The following is a 25,043-nucleotide window of genomic DNA, read 5'->3' as shown; positions in this document are numbered from 1 at the left end:
TTGGAAGGACTGATGCTGAAGCTGAAGCTCTGGTAGTTTGGTCAACTGATATGAAGAGCTGAGTCATTGTAAAAGTCCCTGATGCTTGGAAAGATTGAGAGCAGAAGAGGGCGTCAGAGGATGAGCTGGCTGGCTGGCATCACTGATGCAATGGACGTGAACTTGGGCGAACTCTGGGAGATGGTGAGGGACAGGGAGGCCTGGCATGTTGCACTCCAGGGGTCGCAAAGAGTCGGACATGACTAGTTGCATGAACAACATATGTCAGTTATATTTTGATAAAGTTGGGGGAAGGAAAGAATAAAGTCCAACTCTTCAGCAAACCATTCCAAGGCATTCAGGATAAATTCTTATGTCCTTCTCTAGTCTCATCATCTACCCTGACTCCTCAACCCAGTCACATGCTGTCCTCCAAAAATGCCTTATTTTCTAGCCTCTGTTCCTTTGCACACTTGGTTACTCTGCTCATGCTTTCTTCTCCCAGCCCACAATTGCTAACTCCTAGTCATCTTTTATGAGACACATCCTTTTAGAAGTTCTTGCGGCTGCACCCTGTCTGCCCTGTCCCCAGCACTGTACTGTAACACTTGTCCTCCCAGGCTTTCTCCTGTACAATTCTTCAGTGCCAGGGATTCTCTCCTGTTCATTTGTCTAATTTGATCAATAAAGATTTGTTAGACAAGTAAATGAAGGACATATTTGATATAACTAGATATATTAAAATGCAATTTTATTACTTCTTCATCTCTAGTGTCAGTTGCTTTAAAAGACTTTTTGCTGATCTGCTATCAGTGGGTTTTAGGCTCTCAGTTAACCAACAGGCATAGAGCAGAAGCGTCATATTCATATTCATTCCAAGAAACATATTTTGGATACTAGCTGTGTGCCAGCTAATACACTATATTGCTAAAGCTGATATCATTTTCCTTATCCATACAGTCTTAAAATTATTCCTATTAAACTTCCTCTGACCATCTACTACTTACAGTCACTCTGAATATTCTTTGTTTAAAACATGAGCAACCCTTTCAACCTAGTGTTTACAAATCACATAAGCATGCACTTGTTATTGCTCTATCTCAGTTCAAGCACAGAAATATTAAACGATATTAGCAAAGAAATGACCTCTCGTTACTGCCTTTTGATCCTTCCTGCCAGTATGATGGTAAGTCAGTGACTATTTCTGTGCTTTAATTTCTAATCTCTTGTGTTTCTACTCAGTAGTACATTGTTTTCTTCCTTTTTAAAATGTCTTAATGATGATTACATAATTTCCTTATCAAATTCAACAGGAAGTTTTCTTTACTAGAAGTTGCCAGTCTCTATTAGAAGATGATGTTTATCTGGTCATAGGGTGCGTCGAGGACAGTGGTGTGATGAGGCAGTGAGGAACTTCAGCTCTCCCCTGCTTCCCCTGTCGGTCGTCATTCTGCTCCCCTGATTTAATTTTGAATGGGTGGGGGAGCACATCTCTGTCTACTGTAGTGCCCACTTCTCCCTATTTTGCTTTGTAAACTTTATCATCTCCGCATCACACCTTTCCAGAATGGCAGAAGGCAGTGGGGAAGGAGGCAAAGTCAAGGCCTAAGCAGGTGTTTGCAAACCATTAAGGCTTCTTTCTTTTTCCTTTAGAGAAATGGTATAGTCTCTATGGACTTTGAATGTTCTAGGCTCTAGACTAAGTAGCAGAAAGAAAGAAACTACCTTGGTTGAAAATATTTTCCAGAGTTTTCTTCTGAACTCTCATTCACTCTTTCCCCTCTCCCTGCCCTGGTTGGGCTTCCCTGGTGGCTCAGAAGTAAAGAATCCACCTGCCAATTCAGTCCTTGGGTTGGGAAGATCCCCTGGAGAAAGAAATGGTAACCCACTCCAGTATTCTTTCCTGGAAAATCCCATGGACAGAGGAGCCTGGCTGGCTACAGTCCATGGGGTCGCAAAGAGTTGGACATGACCTAGCAACTAAACAAGATCAAGAAGAAGGTGAACTTGGTATGCAAACAGTAGGTCTCAGGTACGAAGTCTCAGATACATCAAACAAAGCTTTTACACATGCAAGTGATTAATTTCCATTATACCTGGGACCTCATTGTTTCCGATAGGCCTTTCATATCCTCAGCCATCTGAGATTTGTTGGTGCAAATATTTGCCGTTTTTAACAATAACATTTAGGAATCTCCAACAACCTATAGCTTATGCTATAACCTGATCCCTGTTCGAATATAACTTAGATTTAATATTTCTGTATAGAAATGATCATCTGGGACTACTTTTTTTCCACCTTAACCAATTGAAAAATAAGGAAAGTCTGTGATTTGATATTGTTAAAATTAAATACAAATGGAGACTAGACTTGAAAATTCCCTGGCAGACAAAACTGTTTAAGCCACATAAGCAAAACTAAATCAAAATTACTTTGTGAACATAAGTAAAAATTAACTTAGGTTATCTCTTGCAAATGCCCTGGATAATCATGAAAAAATTTATCTTCCTAAATATGATATAAAATCACTTTTAATCAACTCCCTACCATCTGGAAACTCCCATTGAAAATAACCGATCATTATAAAAGTTAACTTCCTCATTTTCACTTTGTTAGCCATCCTGTAACATCATGTCCTTGAGCCTCACATCAGCTTTACATTCGAAAGTTCCCAGTTCTCAAATTTTCTTAGATGCACAATAAATTCTTACTAAATACTACTTACTGATCTTGTGGTTTTAATTTTGCTATTCCTGGATTTTTGACAGTGTCTTTCTGAAACTTATATATTGAAGCCTTAACTCCTAGTACCTCTGAATGTGACTCTGTGTGGAGGTGGGATCTTTAAAGAGGCAGTCAAGTTAAAATGAGTTGGGTGGGCTCTAATCCAGTCTGACTGGTGTCCTCATAAGAAGAGGACACTGGGACAGAGACACACACAGAGGGAAGACCATGTAAAGACACAGGGAGGAAACAGCCTCCTAGAAGCCCAGGAAGGAGATCTCAGAAGAAGCCGAGCCAGCCAGCACCTTGCTCTCAGACTTTTAACCTCCAGAATTGTGAGAAAACAGTTTTGTTGTTTAAGTCACTCCGTCTGTGGTACGGTGTGCCGTATACGGTTATGGCAGCCCTAGCAAGACTACAGTTGGTTTCCAAGCATGTGCTGAAAGGTTTGTGTTTCCAGTGAGACACATTCAAGTTAGATTGAGTAGAGTACCACACCAAAGAGGAAATCCTCCAAAATAATGGGTTTTGACAGTGTAGTTTGCCTGATAGCATCAGTTTTACTGTTCCAAGGAATAAGTGCTCAGAAATCCAGGGTTATGGTCACTGTTCAGTTGGTGGCAGTTAATGAAGTGTACGTGGCTTTAAGCCATTTTCTAACCAAAAAAACTGATTTATCAATAGGTAAAAATGGTAAAATTGCAGTCTTCTCCTTCATGAAGCCTGTAATTAAAGTTACATAAATGGAAACATTTTAATCATAAACTCTACAATCAAAATAAAGTTGGTAATTTGATACTGTTTTTTGAAAAATTATATTTTGCTAATACCTCTTGGACATAAGATGCAAAAATGTATAGTGTAAGACTAGGGAGAAAAAGAACAGGAAAAGCGTTTACTGGGTTTTAATTAAAACATTGTTGAGAAGTGCATTTTTCTAGAGTGAAAGGAATGTATATGTTATAAAAACTAATTTAAGATTGCTCTTTGCTCACAAAGAGAAACAGCTGAGTTTTAGCATTTGTGTGTATTTAAGATCAGTGTTCACTGAGAAAAAAAAAAATTATAGCCATTTGGAGAAGAAAATGAAAAGTCAGCTCTCTCATCAGTCATTACAAAACATTCTTTATGTGCACATGGAGCATAAAGCTCATCAGGTTTATAATCCAGCCACTTCCAGTTCTTAGAACACTAAATCTCTGGATTAGATGACATTTTTGGTTGAATATTTTATACTCAGAGTTAGAAATTTGTACAATATGATCATTTATTCACATTGCTACAAGGCAGCATCACTAAAGACCCATGAACCATGGACCATACGTTCACTCTGACTTTTGGAATTCTGGGCAATTCTGGGGTAGGATGAAAAGATGGTGACTCGAAGAGTGCAGAGCTTCCCTTCACTCCCACATCTTTGCGTTGATTCAAAATCTAATCTAATGACTCTGAGTATCTAGAAAAGGAAAATCCCCACTACAAATTTATCGACTGCCTGAAAGGAGATGCTCGTGCCTTAATCTTTCCAAATCAAGTCAGCAGGAGTAAAGAGAAAGTAATGATTTTAAAGGATACCTGATTTGTAGCCTTTAACAGCCTTTGCTAGCTATCAGCAAACACACCTGTGATATTCCAAAAATGATGCAAATCTCAGACTCCCCCTCTAAAAATGGTAGAATTTGTGAATCTCTTTAGCCTCCACTAGAAAGAATTTCCACCATTTGTGAAGCAGCAAGACACAATTGACGAATTCAAATAGTTGACAGACCACCTACCTTATGCTGCCAGAAACAGCATAATCTTAATTGAAAGTAGATATGAAGACCCTTGTCTTCCCTCTCTACCATGCCTTGAATGTGCAGGCACTGCTTTCTGAGGCAGCCAGATCGGAGGTTCCCTATCCCCATCCACCTCCACCCCACAGGTCCATCAATATCTGTATGAGAATTGCAGGCCCCTGAAGGCAACTGGGCAGGATTTAGGAAGGAACTACACGGTCCATTGCTTTCTGGGATGTATAGCGCCCACCATGCCCCCAGCTCCAGAGCACTAAAAGAAGGGACAAGGATAAGGCGGGTCTTTGTGGCAGCGCCCACTTCGGGATGCAGCTTTGTGTACATTACATGCTTTCAGAGGATTTAGAGCTCTGGAAAGTGAAGGAAAGAGAAGATACTGCTTTTTCCTTTAGAACTGCATTAAATTACATTTTGCTACTAGAAATGGGCCTAGGCCAGAATTTATCAACCTCTTTTCTATTGACATTTGGGGCTGGGCAGACCTTGATGCCAGTAACCATCCCCTGCCCCACCCTGTGAAGAGACGTCCAGCATTGTCTCCAGATTTTGTTAAATGTCCCTCAGAGCAAAATCACTCCTGGTTGAGAACCACTGGAAGAAGACAACCAAAGACATAATTTAAGAATAGGCTATTCAGCAAGAAGAAAATGACCTAGATATGTAGATCAGAACAGATCACTGAGCTCTAGATAAAGATCTTTAACTCCTGATATTTACTGTGAAGACATTGTATGCCAGGTGTTGTTCTAAGCATGTTGCCATGTTATTTCATTTATCCCCAGACCATGCTATGAGGTAGGTACTGTTATCATCTCCGTTTTGCTGCAGAAGAAATGGCGACACAGAAAGGTAGGGCATGGGCCCACTCTCAAGTCAAATTGAGTCAAATCTGATTCAATCCCAGATAATCTGACTCCAGAAGCAGCCTTCTAATCACTAAGGTATAACCATGTATGCCTATACAGTCCTTTATAAATTGTGGGGCACTTTCCCAGTTTAATCCTGCCTCTCTCCGTGATTCACCTATATTCCGTGATGGTTTCTTCCTACAGGTTTAACCTCAGGCAAGTTTAAGTCTATTTTGACTAAGGCAGCAGTACAATTGGAGCACCAGACCTATCAGCTGGGGCCTGGCATTCATCTCAGTGCTTTTATTTAGACTCTGGAATGTCTAAGTTGAACCACAGTCTTCCTCCACTTTCTTCTACATTGGCCTGTCCCCCTGGCTCCTGTATTATTTTCTTTTTCAGTGTTTTAGCTAACCTGAATCCCATCCACTTGGCTGAGATCTTGATCAATCCAGAATCACCTGCCCCAGTGGTGGTTTCCTATTTCTGTGCCCCCTCAGCAGTATATGAGTGTACTCTTGAGGCATTGCTCCCCTCGTTGGACTGACTTGCCAAAGATGGACACTGACCTTCATCAAACCTGAAATGGTTGTGCCCCTTGGTCCACAGGATTTAGGGTTAATACTGCCTCACCCTCAAGGACAAACCCTGTCATACAGCCAGTTCCTCTGGTCTGGTCCCTGTCACCCCAGGCTTCCACTGGCCTCCCTAGGGAGCCCTCTAAAAGTTCACGCTTGACCTCTCGCCAGTCAAGGAAGGGAGGTAGTTAGCCTTCATTTTTGGTTGTTGTTGTTTTTGTTTAAAGTTATTTTGATCTTCCAAATAATTTATATAGCATGCACGGTATATCTTTTGATCCCGTTTGAGCAAAGCAGCGCAGTGACTTTACCTAATATGGCAGCGCTGTTGAAGTGGCGAGGCCAACACTTAAACCCAGGCCATGAAACCATAGATCTTTAGGGCTTGAAAGGCCTTTAAAAGTCATCTAATCCTACCAAGTAAACGAAACTTGGATCTCCTCCATAACATCTCTGCCAAGTAGTTAACTAGCCTCTGTTTGAATGCCTTCCCTCACAGGACAGCTCAGTTTCATCTTTGGCTAGGTCTGACACTCATTTGTTTAATCATTCTCACATTCTCTAATTCATCAAACAAGTATTTCAGGGCCTAATATGTGCACCATCAGATGTTATGTGGATACTGGAGTAATTTCCGGGAGCAACTTTAGTTACAGAGAGAGAGTGGAAAGTTCTACACGAGGGCTACTGATAAAGTGCTGTGGAAACTGTTGAGAGCTTCTTCCTTCTACTGACCTGAAAACTGTCTTACTGTGTAGCTTCCAAAATTTGGTCTTAATTCTATTCTTCTCAGTCACGAGGAAACAAACTACTTTTTTTTCCCCATCATTGCTGGTGTGTCATCCTTCAGTTGTTTCTCATGGAGGACTTCTCAGATCCCTTTTTCTTCCTGATTACTCCTCCCTGAACCCACTGCAGTTCGTTTATGATTCTCTGAAAGAGTTTCCCTGTAGCTGAAAAGCATGTGATGTGGACAGGTCTGAAGAGAAGTGAAACTATCATTCTCTCATTCTAGATAAAATAATTCTACAGGGCATTAAAACTATTTTGCTTTTTGGAGACCACATTCATCCATTATTGTTTCAAACTCACCTTACTATTAACTAAAACCCATGGTGCCAGGTGCTCTGAAGGTAGAGCAGAGACTAAGATCCCACTCTTAGCATGTCTTATCCTGTCCAATTATGATAATATTGCTCATGTGACTAACCACTTACAACTTAAAGTTAATTATTATTTTTTATTGAGGTAAAATACACGAAAGGTAAAATCTACCATTTAAACAATTTTTAAATGTACAGTTGGGCAGCATTAAATATATTCACTTTATTGTATGACCATCACTGCCATACATCTCCAGAACTTTTTCACTGTCCCAAATTGAAGCTCTGTGTCCATTAAACTAACTTCCCTTTCCCCTTCCCCCTGGCCTCTCCCAGTGACCATTCTACTTTGTCGCCATGAATTTAACTACTTTAAGTAGCTCATATAAGTGAAATCATCAATAGTTGATTATTTTGTGTGTGACTGGCTTATTTCATCTACCATACTGTGTTCAGACTTCATCTGTGTTATAGCATGTGTGAATTTCCTTCATTTTTAAGGCTGTATAATACTCCATTGTACATACATACTACATTTTGTTTATCCATCCTTCTGTTGATAGACACTTGGGTGAGTTACTTCTAACTTTTTGCCATTGAAAATAGTACTGCTATGAATGTGGGTGTACAAATATCTTTTTGAGACCTTACTTTCAATTATTTTGGGTATATACCCAAAACTGGAATTGGTCGATTATAAGGAATTAATAATTATTTTTAATCCCTTCAGAATTTTTTAAAAAATGTATTGCTTGGCTCTCCTGGAGCATTTTTGTTTGCTTGTTTGTTTTTTTTTTTTAGATCTCACTTAGACAAGATACCAGAGAAGGCAATGGTGACCCACTCCAGTATTCTTGCCTGGAGAATCCCATGGATGGAGGAGCCTGGTGGGGTGCAGTCCATAAGGTCTCAAAGAGTCAGACATGACTGAGCAGCTTCACTTTCACTTTTCACTTTCATCCTTTGGAGAAGGAAATGGCAACCCACTCCAGTGTACTTGCCTGGAGAATCCCAGGGACAGAGGAGCCTGGTGGGCTGCCGTCTCTGGGGTCGCACAGAGTCAGACATGACTGAAGCAACTTAGCAGCAGCAGCAGGGAAGGTATAAAATTTCAGGTCTGGATAAATTTAGCTGAGTTTGTAATCTCCCTTATCAAATCTGATATTTGTTGATGGCTAGTGCCAATTTTTGGAAAGCCTGTCTTGGAATAGTAAGAACTGCTGCTGCTACTGCTAAGTCACTTCAGTTGTGTCCGACTCTGTGTGACCCCATAGATGGCAGCCCACCAGGCTCCCCCGTCCCTGGGATTCTCCAGGCAAGAACACTGGAGTGGGTTGCCATTTCCATCTCCAATGCATGAAAGTGAAAAGTGAAAGGGAAGTCGTTCAGTCATGTCCGACTCTTAGCGACCCCATGGACTGCAGCCTACCAGGCTTCTCCATCCGTGAAATTTTCTAGGCAAGAGTACTGGAGTGGGGTGCCATCGCCTTCTCCGATAGTAAGAGCACCAGATGCCAATTATGTATTGAAAAGTATTAAAGATACTAGATACCTATTGGTAAAACACCAATGAAGATATATATTTTTGTACCCTTTTGTATAGGATTTCTCCTTTCCTCACAATGAGTAGTCCATATTCTAGTAGTGTTGGGCCATGCAAATAGCATGTCAACGTGACTATGCTAAACATCATGTTGCTCTCGGAGTTTAAAAGATGAATACTGATTTAGTCTCAGTGTCACTTGAGGGCTCCTCCTTACCCTGTCAAATCTGACAAACATCAACAGCTGTCACTGTCTCTCTTGTTTTCTCCCCTGACTACTAAAGGCTAGTAGTGCAAGGCTGATGCCATGTCATTAAGAGTCAATTCTCTAAAACAATGTAATTTAAGTACTCAGGTAATAACAAGGAACCTTTATCTACAGTGGAGTTCTTATGACTTTTTCCTTTCTAAAATATCAACTTATAGCATCAGACTTTCTTTATATCAGACATTCTATGAAATTGCTTTACATAAGGCTCGTATATGTGAAAGATGTAAGCTATTGTCATTTCATTCCTCTGAAATATGAATCTTTTAACTATATTCCATGTCTGTTTAGTATTTCACTTAAATGTAATGTACCCCTTTTATAAGCAGTGAATCATCAGGATGTCACGGGACTGTCAAAAACCTTAGTTCAGTTAATGTTCACCATGTTATACAGTGTGCTGTGGTTGTTGTTTATTGCTAAGTCATATCTGACTCTTTTGCAACCCCATGGACTGTAGCCCATCAGGCTCCTCTATCCATGGTATTTCTCAGACAAGAATACAGGTTCCTCTGTCCCTGGGACTCTCCAGGCAAGAACACTGGAGTGGGTTGCCATTTCCTCTCCAGGGGATCTTCCCAACCCAGGGATCGAACCTGTGTCTTCTGCATTGGCAGGTGGATTCTTTACCACTGAGCCACCTGGGAAGCTCCTCAGGCAGTGTTCTAGGTGCTGGTATATGCTGGTGAGCAAAGTTTAAACATTGCCACTCCCATAAGGATCTTATACTTTTAGAGGACAGTGTTTACGTTCTAAAACCTGTTTCTCAACCTTCTTCACCTTAGTAAGCGCATCACTGCCATCTAACCAGCTGCTGAAGCCAGAAATCTAGGACTTCTCTTTGGTTTTCCTCTCTCCACCCTCCAGATCCCTTCTCTGCTACCTCCAAAATAGATCGTGGCTACATCTGCTTCTCTTAACTCGACTGCCATTATCTGAACCCAAGCCTCTGCTATTTCTAGTCTGGATTCCTACAATCACCTCAGTAACCCCCTAACTGGTCTTTCTAGTTCTATTGTTGTTTTGCCATCTCTCCAGGAACTAGTGATCTATTCAAAACCTTCCAAGGGTTTCTCATTTCACTTGTAATAAAATTAAAACCCCTGTAAAGCTCGGCATGATAGGTCCCTGCCTTTTCCTCTGCAGAGATCTCCTGCCCTCCCCTCTCTGCTCACTGCCCAGTCACACTGGCAATCTGGCAGTCCTTTCCTTGCATAGCAATGGCAAGCTCTTCTCAGCCGCACACCTTTCACATACGCTCTTCCCTCTGCCAGGGATGCTCTTACCCTATTTGGCATCACTTTACATCCTCAACATTTAACCCTATAGGTTTTCTCTTCAGGGAGGAATTCCCTGAAAATGCTGGATAGGTCTCTCCATTAATGTGTGTGTGTGTGTGTGTGTGTGCATGTGTGTGTGTGTGTGTGTAGGGGAAGAGTGTAGAGATCAGTTTAATTGAAGTGAACGATATTGGGCCAAAGTAAACTAAAGTCAGCGTCTTGGATTGGGTGAAGAACAGGATGAAGAACTAATTTTTGCTGAATATTTATCACATCTAGAATGACCAAAGGAACTGGGAGAGAGGCAGGGGTCAGGAAAGCCAATTAGGAAAATGTTGACGTATTCTAGGAGTACAGATAAGGGCCAAAACTGGGGCTGAGGAAGAAGTGATGTAGAATATTGTCCCCCAAAGACGTCCGTGTCCTAATGCCCAGAGCCTGTGAATACGCTCTGTTACATGGTAAAAGGGACTTTGCAGATGTGGCTACATGCGTGCATGCTAAGTCACTTCAGTTGTGTCCAACTCTTTGCGATCCCATGGACTGTAGCCTGCCAGGCTCCTCTGTCCATGGGATTTCCCAGAAAAGAATACTGGAGTGGGTTGCTATTTCCTCCTCCAGGGTATACTCCCGGCCTAAGGACCGAAACTGTGTCTCATATCTCCTGCCTTGGCAGGCAGGTTCTTTACCACTTCCACCACTGGAGAAGCCCTCCAGAGGTGATTGAGAATCTTGAAATGGGAAATTACCCTAGACTATCTGGATATTTCTAGTGTAATGACAAAGGTCTTTACAAGAGAGAGGCAGGATGGTCAATGTTAGGAGCACTTCGTGTTACAATGGAAATAAAGATTAGAGTGATGTGGACGCCAGCTCAGGAATGTGAACAGCTTCTAGAAACTGCAAGAGGTTAGAAACAGATTCTCCTCTGGAGCGTCTAGAAGGAATCAGCCTTGCCAAAATCTTGATTTTATCCCTGTATGAGAGAATAAATTTGTATTGTTTTAAGTCACTAAGTAGCTGGCAATTTGTTATAAAAAAAGGGGCTCAAAGAAATAGAAGCAATAGGAAATTAATACATGGAGGAAGAGATGGATATGAAAGACATTATAAAGAAAAATGGTTTCTGATGAATGGCTAGATGAGAGGAGAAGTTCTGAGAATCAAAGTAATTCCAAGACTCTGAGTCTAGATTATGGTGGCATTAATTTCTGGGGAAAAACATGAGTCAATTATATATGTTTCGCCTGTGTTCCAGGAAGGGTATGTCAAATCAAGCTTACCTTATATGAGGGTTTGATTTGGGGGCTTCAGGAAGGGGCCCTTAGGAGGATAATGCAGCCCCCACATTGCCCAGTGATGCTGATATCCTTTAGATCTGTTATAGTAGTTAGAGATGAACTCACCTCATTTAACATTCCCTTCTGGGAGAGAATAGCCAAATATTGTTACATATTACATGTATTATTATTACATATTAGTATGAATGAGCTTAGAAGATTATTAGATTTGGTAAATGGTTGAGTTAAAGAGTCCATGAACAATCTAGACATCTTTTGTGAGTTATTATTAAATCCTATGTGAGTATATGCACCAATTTTGTGGAGACAGCATATGTTTCATCAGATTCTCAAAAGGATAGAAGATCAAAAAAGAAAATTGAGAATTATGCATTAATGGTATGTGGTATAAGAGGGCAGAAGGGGGTAGGCAAAGAGGAAGAGGAAACATAAAGGGCAACATCTCAGAAATAGACTCACAGACACTGAAAAAAAATTATGGTTACGAAACACAAAAAAAACCCTAATAGCCAAAGCAATCTTTTTTTTTAAATTAATTAATTTTTAATTGAAGGATAATTGCTTTACAGAATTTTGTTGTTTTCTGTCAAACCTCAACTTGAATCAGCCATAGGTATATATATATTCCCTCCCTTTTGAACCTCCCTCCCATCTCCCTCCCCATCCCACCCCTCTAGATTGACACAGAGCCCGTTTGAGTTTCCTGAGACACACAGCACATTCCCATTGGCTATCTATTTTACATACGGCAATGTAAGTTTCCACGCTACTCTCTTTATACATCTCACCCGCTCCTCCCTTCTCCCCATGTCCATAAGTCTGTTCTCTGTCTGTTTCTGCATTGCTTCCCTATAAGTAAATTCTTCCGTACCATTTTTCTAAGTTTCTTATACAGCCAAAGCAATCTTGAGAAAGAAAAATGGAGCTGGAAGAATCCACCTTTCTGACTTGAGACTATACTGCAAAGCTACAGTCATCAAGACAGTATACTACTGGCACAAAAGTAGAAATATAGCCAATGGAACAAAATGGAAAGCCCAGAGATAAACCCTCGCACCTTATCTTTGAAAAGGAAGCAAAAATATACATCGGAGAAAAGACAGCCTCTTCAATAAGTGCTGCTGGGAAAACTGGGCAGTTACATGTAAAAGAATGAAACTAGAACACCTCCTAACACCACACATAAAAATAAACTCAAAATGGATTAAAGGCTTAAATGTAAGGCCAGAAATCAAAAAGCTCCTGGAGGAAAACATAGATAGCACACTCCTTGACATAATTCTCTATGACCCACCTCCTAGAATAATGGAAATAAAACCAACAACAACACAAAAAGAAAAAATAAATGGAACTTAATTAGAAGCTTTCACGCAGCAAAGGAATTATAAACAAGGTGAGAAGACAACCCTCATAATGAGAGAAAATAATAACAAATGAAACAACAAAGGATTAATTTCCAAATTATACAAGCAGCTTATGCAGCTCAACACCAGAAAAATAAACAACTCTATGAAATGGTGGCGGAAGACCTAAAAACATATTTCTCCAAAGAAGACATACAGATGGCTAGTAAGCACATGAAAAGATGCTCAATATCACTCATTATTAGAGAAATGCAAATCAAAACTACAATCAGGTATCACCTTAGACTGGTCAGAATGGCCATCATCAAAAAAATCTACAAACAATAAATTCTGGAGAGAGTGTGGAGAAAAGGGAACCTTCTTGCATTGTTGGTGGGAATATAAACTGATACAGCCACTATGGAGAAAAGTATGGAAATTCCTTAAAAAACTAGGACTAAAACTACTATATGATCCAACAATCCCAATTCTGGGCATATACCTTGAGAAAACCGTAATTGAAAGAGACACATATATCCCAGTGTTCATTGCAGCATTACTTACAATAGCTAGGACATGGAAGCAACCTAGATGTCCATTGACAGATGAATGGGTAAAGAGGTTGTGATACAAGCATACAGTGAAATATTATTCGTCCATAGAGGGGAAAGTATTTGAGTCAGTTCTAATGAGGTAGATGAAACTAGAGCCTACTATACAGAATGAAATAAGTCAGAGAAAAACAAATATTGTATATTAACACATATATATGGAATCTAGAAAGATGGTTCTGAAAAACCTATTTTCAGGGCAGCAGTGGAGATGCAGACATAGAGAACAGACTTGTGAACACTTTGGGGGAAGGAGGTGGAGGGACAAATTGAAAGAGTAACATTGAAACATATACATTACTACATGTAAAATAAATAGCTGTGTGATGCAGGGAGCCCAACCTGGTGATCTCTGACAAAATAGAGGGGTGGGATGGGGTGGGAGGTGGGAGGGAGGTTCAAGGGGGAGGGGACAAATGTATACCTATGCCTGATTAACATAGGGCAGAAACTGACACGATATTGTAAAGCAATTATACTCCAATTAAAAATAAAAACTTATCGGTACCAAAGATAGCAGGGATAGTGAGAGAAAAATTAGGAGTTTAGGATGAACATATATACATTATTATGTATATAATAGATAAACAACAAGGATCTACTGTATAGCACAGGGAAAAATACTCAATATCTTATAATACCCTATAGGGAAAAGACCTTTGCTGACAAAGGTCCGTCTAGTCAAAGCTATGGTTTTTCCAGTAGTCACGTATGGATGTGAGAGTTGGAACAGAAAGAAAGCTGAGCACTGAGGAATTGATGCTTTTGAACTGTGGTGTTGGAGAAGACTCTTGAGAGTCCCTGGAACTGTGAAGCAATCAAACCAGTCAATCTTAAAGGAAATCAGTCCTGAATATTCATTGGAAGGACTGATGCTGAAGCAGACGCTCCAATACTTTGGCCACCTGATGTGAAGAACTGACTAACTGGAAAAGACCCCGATGCTGGGAAAGATTGAAGGCAGGAGAAGGGGATGACAAGATGAGATGGTTGGATGGCATCACCGACTCAATGGACATGAGTTCAAGCAGGCTCTGGGAGTTGGTAATGGACAGGGAGGTTGCAGAGTTGGGCATGACTGAGTGACTGAACTGAACTGAAGGGAAAAGAATCTGAAAAAGAATATATATAGGTATATATATATATATAGGTATTACTTTTGTAGCACAAACTGGATGGGTTAAAACAGCAGAAATGTATTATCTCATGATTTTGGAGGCTGAAGCTCAAAGTCACGGTTTTGCAATTGGTTTCTCCTGGAAGCTCTGATGGAGAATGTTTTCTCTATGTCTTTCCCCTCACTTTTGGTGGTTGCTTGGCATTCCTTGACTTGGTCACTCCAGTTTCTATCTCCATCTTCGCATGATGCTTTACCTGTGTGTTTCTGTGTGTTCACATGGCCTTCTTATAAGGATACCAGTTGTTGGATTTAGGGCCTTCCTAATCCAATATAACCTCATCTTAATGGACTCTATTCCAAATATGTTCACATTCTGAAGTTTTTATGTAGACATGAATTTTGGAGGGAAATATTTAATCCATGACACCCTCCAGCCCATTTACCCTCAGAAATATCAGTACATTTCATCAGAACATAGTGCTAATAAGGCCCTGGGTATATGTTTCATTTCAGGTACTGGACAGGTCAGTTTAATTGGTTCTAGCCTGACAGTTATATATTTACCTTGAAACTTTATCCGAGTAATTAAAAAGGCAAGGACTTGGATGGAATGGTACAAATCTACCCCTAAAGGCTATGAAAGTGAATGCCTACCTGATGGTTGTAAGTAAGAACACTTTTTTCAGTAACACATGGGACACACTGGTACGTGTAACAAGGTGGTTGATGGCAAACGTGATTGGACCATAATGGATGCTAGAAATCATTATACTAAGGTTTCTTTTTTTTTTAGAAAGGGACAATAAATACCTCCTCCAGCTACCATTATATTGCTGGATGACACAAATTCTGACACTTTGCTTTTTAGTTTGCTATGAAACTCGGTGAACCATCCACCCATTGTTACTAGCTTGTGTGTGTGCACGGAACATGAAAATGATTAACAACAGTTTGAATTTGTACAGAACTTCCTTTCTGGAATCTTTTATTTTTGGCAGATATATGGAAGGATTGGTGGAATCATATGATCTCAGACAGAATTTCAGCAAAAGACCAGCCACTTCAGTCATACATTTTTATGCATGTAGCTAATTTTTGATATGAGTATTTAGAAACAGCGAAGCTGATTTTTAGATGTGCACCACGGGGCTTTTTACTTTACTAGAATTTTTTTTTGGTTCTAGTTGAGGCTTAAAGTGGCTTACAAAATTAGTACCATAAAGAAAAATGTAAACCAAAACAAACCAAAACAAAACAACCTTATTACTGGTAAGTGGACAGAGGCCACTTAGATACTGTATAGGTACTTAGCTGGTGTTATCCTTTGTTAGAGATATATTGGCAATACATTACAAGAACTTAAAGAGACTGTGTTCTGCCTAACTTAGCAATTGGACTTTCAGGAACTTATCTTCAGGAAATAATCAAGACTGAGGGCAGATATTTTGCTGTGTTCATCATGTGTAGTTATGTTGCACTGTTGTTTATAACGCCAAAGGATTGAAAAGAATTTAAACATGCAACAAGTGGGAAACTGATTAACTTATAGTATATTTTGTGGATATTTGCATTGTTTAAAATGATGTAGAATAGTATTTGAATCTACTGAAGACGTTTAATATATTGTTAAATCCAGAAAAGTCTTCCCAGTTGGACTGGTGGTAAAGAATCTGCCTGCCAGTGCAGAAGACACCAGAAATGCAGGTTCCATCCCTGTGTCAGGAAGATCCTTTGGAGAAAGAAATGGCACCTTTTCCAGTATTTTTGCCTGGAGAATCCCATGGACAGAGGAGCCTGGTGGGCTACAGTCCATAGCGTTGCAAAGAGTTAGACCCGACTGAGTGAGTAACACCTTTCGCTGCATGCTTGGTTGTGTCTAATGGCACACAAATTCAGAAAGCATGGCGTATACATATAGGATGAAAACAAAATGCCAAAGGCCAATAGAAAGTTATATACCAGTTAATGCATTCCCCTTTATATAAGGGGATAGCCATAAGGCTTGGAGAAGGCAATGGCATCCCACTCCAGTACTCTTGCCTGGAAAATCCCATGGACGGAGGAGCCTGGTGGGCTGCAGTCCATGGGGTTGCTAGGAGTTGGACACGACTGAGCGACTTCCCTTTCACTTTTCACTTTAATGCTTTGGAGAAGGAAATGGCAACCCACTCCAGTGTTCTTGCCTGGAGAATCCCAGGGACGAGAGAGCCTGGTGGGCTGCCATCTATGGGGTCGCACAAGAGTTGGACACGACTGAAGCGACTTAGCAGCAGCAGCAGCAGCATAAAACTTGGAAAAACAAACAACCCTGTTTTATTTTTTTACAGACTTATATTAAGTAAATTATATTAGGTTATAGTATACATCAACTTTATAGATATAACTGCCTTGATTACTTATTTCTTCTGGAGTATGCTAAAAGTATATGTTTATTTAGTAAAAATGAGAGGGAGAAATCAGGCAACCCACTGCAGATGCCTGTGCTAGGATTAAGTATTGTATTAATGAATCACACTCATTGCAACATGAACTATGCAATTGCTCCAAGGTTCTATTTCATGCAATCTTCAGGGACAAACCAAAGCTCACCCTAAAGGCTTTTGTAGGAAATGCTCAACCATCAAATCTTGTTAATGTTAATTAATTTTCACCTATATGACAGTAGTGAGTTTTTTATATCTAAGGTGATTGTGTCTCATCCAAATGGCTTGATAAGAACAAATGCAAACATAAATTATGAATAGTTTCAAGAAAAACAAAGGATTAGTCATAATGACTGTAGGATCTTTGTAGTCAGGAAGGATGCTTCTTGTCCTCTACGTATAGAAGACTTTCAATAAATACTTAAGGATTATTTTATTGATGGCAATATTGATTTACCATATCTTTCTTCCAAATTATTTTTTCACATTAATAAATTAATGTGATGTATTACAGGACAGTTTTCAATAAGCCTAGATAATTTCATTTCAGTTCAGTCACTCAGTATGTGTGACTCTTTGCCAACCCATGGACTGCAGCACACCAGGCTTCCCTGTCCATCACCAACTTCTGGAGTTTCCTTAAACTCATGTCCATTGAGTTGATGATGACATCCAACCATCTCATCCTCTGTCATCCCCTTCTCCTCCTGCCTTCAATCTTTCCCATCATGAAGGTCTTTTCCAGTGAGTAAGTTCTTCACATCAGGTGGCCAAAGTATTGAAGCATCTGCTTCAGCATCAGTCCTTCCAATGAATATTCAGGACTGCTTTGCAGTTCAAGGGACTCTCAAGAGTCTTCTCCAACACCACAGTTCAAAAGCATCAATTCATCAGCACTCAGCTTTCTTTATATTCCAACTCTCACATCCATACATGAATACTGGAAAAAACATAGCTTTAACTAGGTGGACCTTTGTCAGAGAAGTAATGACTCTGTTTTTTAATAAGCTCTCTAGGTTTGTCATAGCTTTTCCTCCAAGAAGCAAGCATCTTTTAATTTCATGGCTGCAGTCACCATCTGCAGTGATTTTGAAGTCCAAGAAAATAGAGTCTGCCACTCTTTTTATTGTTTCCCCGTCTATTTGCCGTGAAGTGATGGGACCAGATGCCATGATCTTCATTTTTTGAAGTTTTAAGCCAACGTTCTCACTCTCCTCTTTGATTTTCATCAAGAGGCTCTTTAGTTCCTTTTTGCTTTCTGCCATAAGGGTGCTATCACCTGCATATCTGAGGTTATTGATATTTCTCCCAGCAATCTTGATTCCAGCTGGTGCTTCATCCAGCTTGGCATTTCGCATGATGTACTCTGCATATAAGTTAAATAAGCAGGTGACAAAGAATAGCCTTGATGTACTCCTTTCCCAATTTTGAATCAGTCCATTGTTCCATGTCTGGTTCTAACTGTTGCTTCTGACCTGCATACAGATTTCTCAGTAGGTGGGTAAGGTGGTCTGGTATCCCCATCTCTTTAAGAATTTTTCAGTTTGTTGTGATCCAGACAGTCAAAGGCTTTGGCATAGTTAGTAAAGCAGAAGTAGATGTTTTCCTGGAATTCTCTTGGTTTTTCAATGATCCAACAGATGTTGGCAATTTGATCTCTGGTTCCTCTGGCTTTTCTAAATACAGCTTGTACATCTGGAAGTTCTAGGTTCACATACTGTTGAAGCCTAACTTGGAGAATTTTGAGCATTACTTTGCTAGCATGTGAGATGAGTGCAATTGTGCGGTAGTTTGAACGTTCTTTGGAAACATTGCCTTTCTTTGGGATTGGAATGAAAACTGAACTTTTCCAGTCCTGTGGCCACTGCTGAGTTTTCCAAATTTGCTGGCTTATTGAGTGCAGCGCTTTCACATTATCTTTTAGGATCTGAAATAGGTCAGCTGGAATTCCATCACCTCCAGTAGCTTATTTGTAGTGATGCTTCCTAAAGCTCACTTGACTTCGCATTCCAGGATGTCTGGCTCTAGGTAAGTGATCACACCATTGTGGTTATCTGGGTCATAAAGATCTTTTTTTTGCATAGTTCTATGTATACTTGCTACCTCTTCTTAATATCTCCCGCTTCTGTTAGGTCTATACCATTTCTGTCCTTTATTGTACCCATCTTTGCATGAAATGTTCTCTTGGTATCTCTGATTTTCTTTAAGAGATCTCCAGTCTTTCCCATGCTATTGTTTTCCCCTATTTCTTTGCATTGATCACTGAGGAAGGCTTTCTTATCTCTTCTTGCTATTCTTTGGAACTCTGCATTCAAATGGGTATATCTTTCCTTTTCTCCTTTGCCTTTTGCTCCTCTTCTTTTGTCAGCTATTTGTAAGGGCTCTTCAGACAACCATCCTGGGAATATATAGCTGTCTTTGATAAACTCTATTAAACAACCAAAAAAAATATGAGGACTGTTTTACAACCAATTTTTCCGTTGAGTATTGACTTGACTGACAAAATGTGTAATTTGTTGGGGGCTCTGTGGTACCAAGAAACACTATTGTGATTGTGTACTTTTATAGGGTGCATATCCATTACCTGCTAAATAATCATTGCTTTCCCTTTCTAGAGATGAAGACACCTGTTCCTCAAAAATATGCCTGTAGGACAGAATGTTGTGGATGGCCTGGTTTCCCCCGCCCCACCGCCCTTTTTTTTTGGTTCTGGCCACACAGTGCAGCTTGTGGGATCTTTGTTTCCTGACCAGGGGTAGAACCTGGGTCACCACAGTGAAAGCTGCCCAGTCCTAACCACTGGACAGCCAGGAAACTCCATTTCCCCACGTGTTTAATCTGACTTACCAGAAGTTTGCCTCTGTCAAAATTTTACCAAGTGAAAGTCTATCTGCAGTGCAAGTAAACACAGAGAACAAGAATTATTAAACAGTATTCCTACTGCACTAAAATTTCTTTCAATTCAAAAATAGGCATATGCATTCAAGAAGTTGTGAAGAACGGAACAAATCGATGTCTGTTCAGGCGGAGGTGCAGCAGGCTTGGGAATGGCCCCTGCCACTGGAGATTCCTTATATGATGCTCAGAGCTTCAGCTGGACCACGTGATCCCGTCTGCCTGTCAAAGGTTATTTTAGACTTTATTCCACTATTTATTTATTTGTTTGATTATTCATTTTTGGTGTTCCAACAATTTTTGGGGGAGCTTGCCTTGTGACTCAGCTGGTAAAGAATCTGCCTGCAATGCGGGAGACCTGGGTTCAATCCCTGGGTTGGGAAGATCCCTTGGAGAAGGGAAAGGCTACTCACTCCAGTATTCTGGCCTGGAAAATTCCATGGACTGTATAGGACATAGTCCATAGTCACAAAGACTCGGACACAACTGAGCGACTTTCACTCCACTCACAACAATTTTAATATAAACTTTCCAAACACACAAAAAAGTTGGCAGTAATGCATGGTGAACACCCATCTACCTACCATGTTAATCTATACTTAACATTTCTGCTGTACGTGATTTATCACATATCTGTCCATCCCTTCATTCATCTGTCAGTCCATCTTTTGAAATAAAAACATTTTCAGAATAAGTTGCCAACATCAGATATTTCCTTCTAAATACTTCAGCATACATAGCATTACCTGGAGCTCAATTCTGTTTACAGTTCTTGTTGGGCTTAAATATTTTTAACATGAATGTTTTTCTTTTGGAAAATTTCTCATGATTAGTGACTGTCTAGTTCTTATTATGACTATTTGGTTAATGTTTGCCTCCCCCTCCAAGGCTATAGGGACTGTTCTGTTTTGATGCTCAGTGTAGAGTGTATCTGGTAGAGAACATGTGGAAGTCAGAAAAAAATGGATGGAAGACAGAGCTACAGAAATAGAAAGAAAAAGTAAACCATGGTACCTCTTCAAGCCAGTTTAAATATCTGCTCTTAGGACTATTGTTGCTGGGGTCATTTAAAGCCATTTTGGTAGATGGAGCAGGACATGCTTATTGAGGAAACTACTATTTTACGTTGGTTCAGTTAAGAAATTAAAATGGAGTGTGTACAGTCACTGATTATTCTATAAGAGTAAGTTCCCAGGGTTCTGGATGTTTATTTGGTAAGGACCTTTATAGTACCTCAGTTTGTAATTCTGACTTCTATCCCAACTCCATACTTGAGCCTCAGGTAACCAACTCTTTTTTCAAGATAAAATTTCATATGAAAAGCCATGAGCCAGAGATATTGACCTAAATGCTAACTGACTACAAACCTCATATACAGGACATGTAAACAGACTCTTATTCTTTCCTTCTCGACCATGGGGAAACCTCCTTCCTACAGTGATTTCTTTTTGCTATTCCTCCAATTCTTTCTGGTGATACCATCACTGAATTGGGATTATGTCTTTGTAAGAGACCTGGACTTTTGTGAAACCGCTACATCTCTGGAGCATAAGGGAATTGTGTTAACCTTGTCCCTGGCGTTTCTAAAGGTATCCAGTGTGATTCAAACGTCAAAGGTGGGAATCATTTTCATAGATGACAGTTAGCTACCTGGTAACTGCGATCTTGCTTTCTTGCCTTGTCACAGCAGCGTATGACAATTTGCCGTATGTCAGTGACAGCTTATATGCCAGCCGACAGTGCCCCATCCCCAGGATGTATTATTCCTCAAAACTTCTTTTCTGCTTGGTCAATCTAGTTAATTCTCAAAGATAACTGCAGACCTGACCTGATTTGAATGTCCTTGGGAAGAATCTGGCCTCACAGGACCTTCCCAGTTCAAATGGCAGGTTACAGAAATTCTTCCAGGAGTTAAGTCATTCCTTTGAGTTAAAATGTTACTTTCCCTGTATTTCTGTTCTGTGTTGCATATTTAGGGGTATGGGAGGTGGTGCGGTAGACTCATGAAGTCACTTTTATGAGAATGTTTTCTTCACAAGATTATCTGTGGATCAGACAAGGATCAGGGTAACTCGGAAAGCACTGTGACCTTGGGGAGGAGACTGAAGCTCTGAGATTCAGCGCCAGGGAAAGTAGGGGAGGACAAACTTCTTTATTACTGGGTTTTAGGCCACTCAGTGTCTCTCAGATTTCCCGCTGACTGATTTCTTTTCATGCTTGTCAGCAACCCCCCTAGTCTTCCCCAAGTCCGTTGCTGCTGCTGCTGCGCCGCTTTTCTCTTCCACCCCAACTCTCTGCGAGGTTCCCAGGAAAGCGCCGACCTCCTTCCCGCCTGTCCCATCGCGCAGCCCGGCTTTCGGCTTGGCGCTTCCTCCAGTCCTCCGAAGGCGAGTGAAACAAGACTCCTCCACTGTGGATGGAATACGATGCTTCACAACGCACCCTCAATTGTCACCTCTAGCTTTCCCCTCTATGCCCAAGGCTTCTGACCACCTCTGCGCAAATAATAAGACAGAGCTCAGAACCTGAAAAACCAACCGCTGATTAGTGTCCCTCCCTTCCCCACCAGTGAAAAGCAATCCAGTTCCAGCGCTAATGCTCTGTATCTTGCAGTCAGATCTTCGTCGACACAAACCGACGCGGCTGTTCCCTCGCGGAGCCCGCGGCGGTCTTGTCACCGTGGGCAGCCCCCGCCCCCCTCCAGGGCCTGGGCCTCTCCGGGCCTCCAGCCCGCGGATCTCGCCGCCCCGCCTCCGGCTCCGCCGCGGCCACCATTGGTGTAGGTCCGCCCCAGAAGGAAGCCCATTGGCCGGCCAGGCCGTCCTTTACCCAGCGCATTCCGCCGCCCGTAGGCTTGCGAGGAAACTTCCTTATTATTGTGACGCCGAAATTGGAGAAACCCAGAGCCGGGTCGGTGGAGCTGTCACGCCGGAATCCCGAGCGGCGTTTCGGCTGCTGCCGAGGTGCGCGGGGCGGGGGCTGGGGTTCTAGGAAGGAGGGCACCGCGGGGCTGCAGCCGCGCCCCCGCCGCGTTCGGCGCGGCTCAGCTGTCAGCGCTTGGCTCCCGGAGGGGCGGCTGCGGCTGCCGGGCGCGCGGGGAGGTCGGTGCCTGCAGGACGCGGGCGGCGGGGCTGCGCCGGGGCGGGGCGGCCAGGGTGCCCCTCCGCCTCGTGTACGCCTGCCAGGCGTTTTCAGAGCTCTCCTTCTGACCTGAAGCGCCCAGGCGCCCGGAGAGGCCGGAAGCCGCTTTAAAGACGGGAGCTCCCCCCACCCCGACTAGGCTGCCTGCAAACTGGGAGGAATTGCGACGCAGAAAGTCAAAAAGAGGATCCTCCCCTTCCTTCTCGCCTGCCCCTATTTAAATTCCGGGGCTCGGGTGACACCGTTGCGGTGAAGGGCCCGGAAGCTTCCCGGCGAAATGGGAGCCGCCGAGGCCTCTGCATTTTGAGGGACTCCGGCTTCCGCGAGGAGTTTGCTCTGCGGTCTGGGGGCTCGGCGGCCGCGGTTCCCGGCACCACCCACTTCGCCGATTCCGTGCCGGGTTCGCCTGGTCGGAGTCCGCCTCCTGGGCGGAGCTGGGGCGAGGGTGTGTGTGGACACGTGTGTGTGCGTGTGTGTGTGCGGACACGTAAGTGCGAGGACGGTCGCGGGGGTGTCAGGAACTGGGACGTTCGGGGGCAGGTGGCACTTTGAGTCATTTATGAATGTGTGGAGTGGGCACACTGGGACAGCTGACATAAGGGCAGGTGTAACCTGAAACAGACCAACCCGGAGCTGCTGTAGAGACCGCACCTAAAGCAACTGTGGTTTGATTCGGGGTATGCCCCGTGGCACCGGGAAAATGTGTATTTGAACTTTGCTTTTGGTGTCTCAGTGTTTCTGATTGTTTTCTGATTGCACTTTACTTTAGCTTTTAAGTCAGCCCCGTTTGGAAGTGTCTTAAATTCAGAGCTAAGCCTTCCAGGATTTTGCTTGCATTCATCACGCACGAAATGCTTTAGGAAAGACGATTCAAGCGCTCTCTTCCATTTTTGTGTCTCCTCTTTCCACAAATAGGAAGCTATTTCTAGAACCTTTCATCTGATGATTTGATAACATCAAGTGGGCTGCTTTTTAAACTCCAGACTGAGGAGAAAGAAAAGCAAAATAAAATGAGAATTAACACTTTTAAAATGCAGTGACTCTGAAGAGAGATGCTGTCTTGTTTTAGTAGGCGATTATTGTGAAGCTGTCTCTTTTCCTACTTTCTTTTACGGGGGGCGGCATTGTATGTTAGAAAAAGGGAGTAATATATTTAACCCCCTTTTAAAGCAAAATAGAAAAATTACACATCATTGTATGACCGCTTGGAGGCTAGGAACCTTCTGGAGAAAGGATGCAGGAATCAAAGAGAAAGACTAGAAAACTCTTTGACAGAACTCCTCTGGCATTAAAGAAACACAGTTGGTTAGCAGGCAGTTTTACTTTTTCAGTAAGTAGTTGGGATTTTATTTTTCAGAAACGAGATTTCAGAACGTTCCAAATGGTGTGGTTGGAGCCATTGGTTATAGCATTTCATTCTGAGTAACGAATTTAAATTTCTTAAAATCCGCATAATAAAAGCTTTTTTCCCTGTACATAATGAGAGTTGCATCACTATCAGAGATACAGGATAGTTTTGTTTCCATTTCAGAAATAAAAGTAATATTCTCCAAATTTCATGGCAGTTTCTTACATTATGTAGAAATAAAGTTATGATTACACTATCTTAAAATCATACAGCACTTTTTTTTTTTTTGAGAGGCTAAGGTGCCTCTCAGATAGTCCCATCTTGTTTTGCATGAAAGAGGATGTGGTGATGAGAAGGAAGGAAAAATAAGGAAGGCTTCAAAACAGTTGTGGCAAAATATGTGTGGTACATGGAAAAATGGAGGAAAAAATTGAATTATTTTTCAAAAATTATCTTTTTAAACCTAAATGGGAGATTTAAAAATAACTATTTTTACTTTTACATCTACTTGTAAATGCTAGGAATTTTTAAATCTGTGTCTCTAGGTTCACTTTTAGCATCGTGCTCTAACCACCTGAGCTAACAGTCCAGTTACCTGTAAGTTCGCTTTTAGAGGTGACATCTTCATAGTTGGTTAGTGGTTATCTTATTAGCATTTAACCAAACTCCAGTCCTGAGTTAAAATATTTGGTGCATATTCTAGCTTGCATAATTTAAAGATATTTTCTTTTCAGAAGTTTA

General features: G+C 41.5%; 2 protein-coding genes across 2 annotated transcripts in view; one reads left to right on the top strand and one right to left on the bottom strand.

Moving 5' to 3' along the window:
• Positions 1-20,308: 20,308 nt before the first annotated feature.
• On the bottom strand, positions 20,309-23,511 carry LOC138442960 (uncharacterized protein DKFZp434B061-like). The gene is made up of 3 exons (XM_069595068.1): positions 23,197-23,511; positions 22,643-23,089; positions 20,309-22,223 (listed from the first exon to the last, which is right to left on the bottom strand). The coding sequence occupies exons 1-3, from the start codon at positions 23,509-23,511 to the stop codon at positions 21,969-21,971; spliced, it is 1,017 nt and encodes a 338-aa protein (XP_069451169.1). The 3' UTR covers positions 20,309-21,968.
• Positions 22,648-25,043, top strand: part of HERC3 (HECT and RLD domain containing E3 ubiquitin protein ligase 3) — a 136,247-nt gene continuing 133,851 nt past the window's right edge. The window contains exon 1 of the mRNA XM_069593725.1: positions 22,648-22,776. The gene's annotated coding sequence lies outside the window, so the exon portion shown is untranslated. The remainder of the gene's footprint in view (positions 22,777-25,043) is intronic.

Source organism: Ovis canadensis, chromosome 6 (genome assembly GCF_042477335.2).
Source record: "Ovis canadensis isolate MfBH-ARS-UI-01 breed Bighorn chromosome 6, ARS-UI_OviCan_v2, whole genome shotgun sequence".
NCBI lineage: Eukaryota > Metazoa > Chordata > Mammalia > Artiodactyla > Bovidae > Ovis > Ovis canadensis.
Note: the sequence above shows the minus strand (reverse complement) of the source record. Positions and strands in the feature narration are given on the sequence as shown.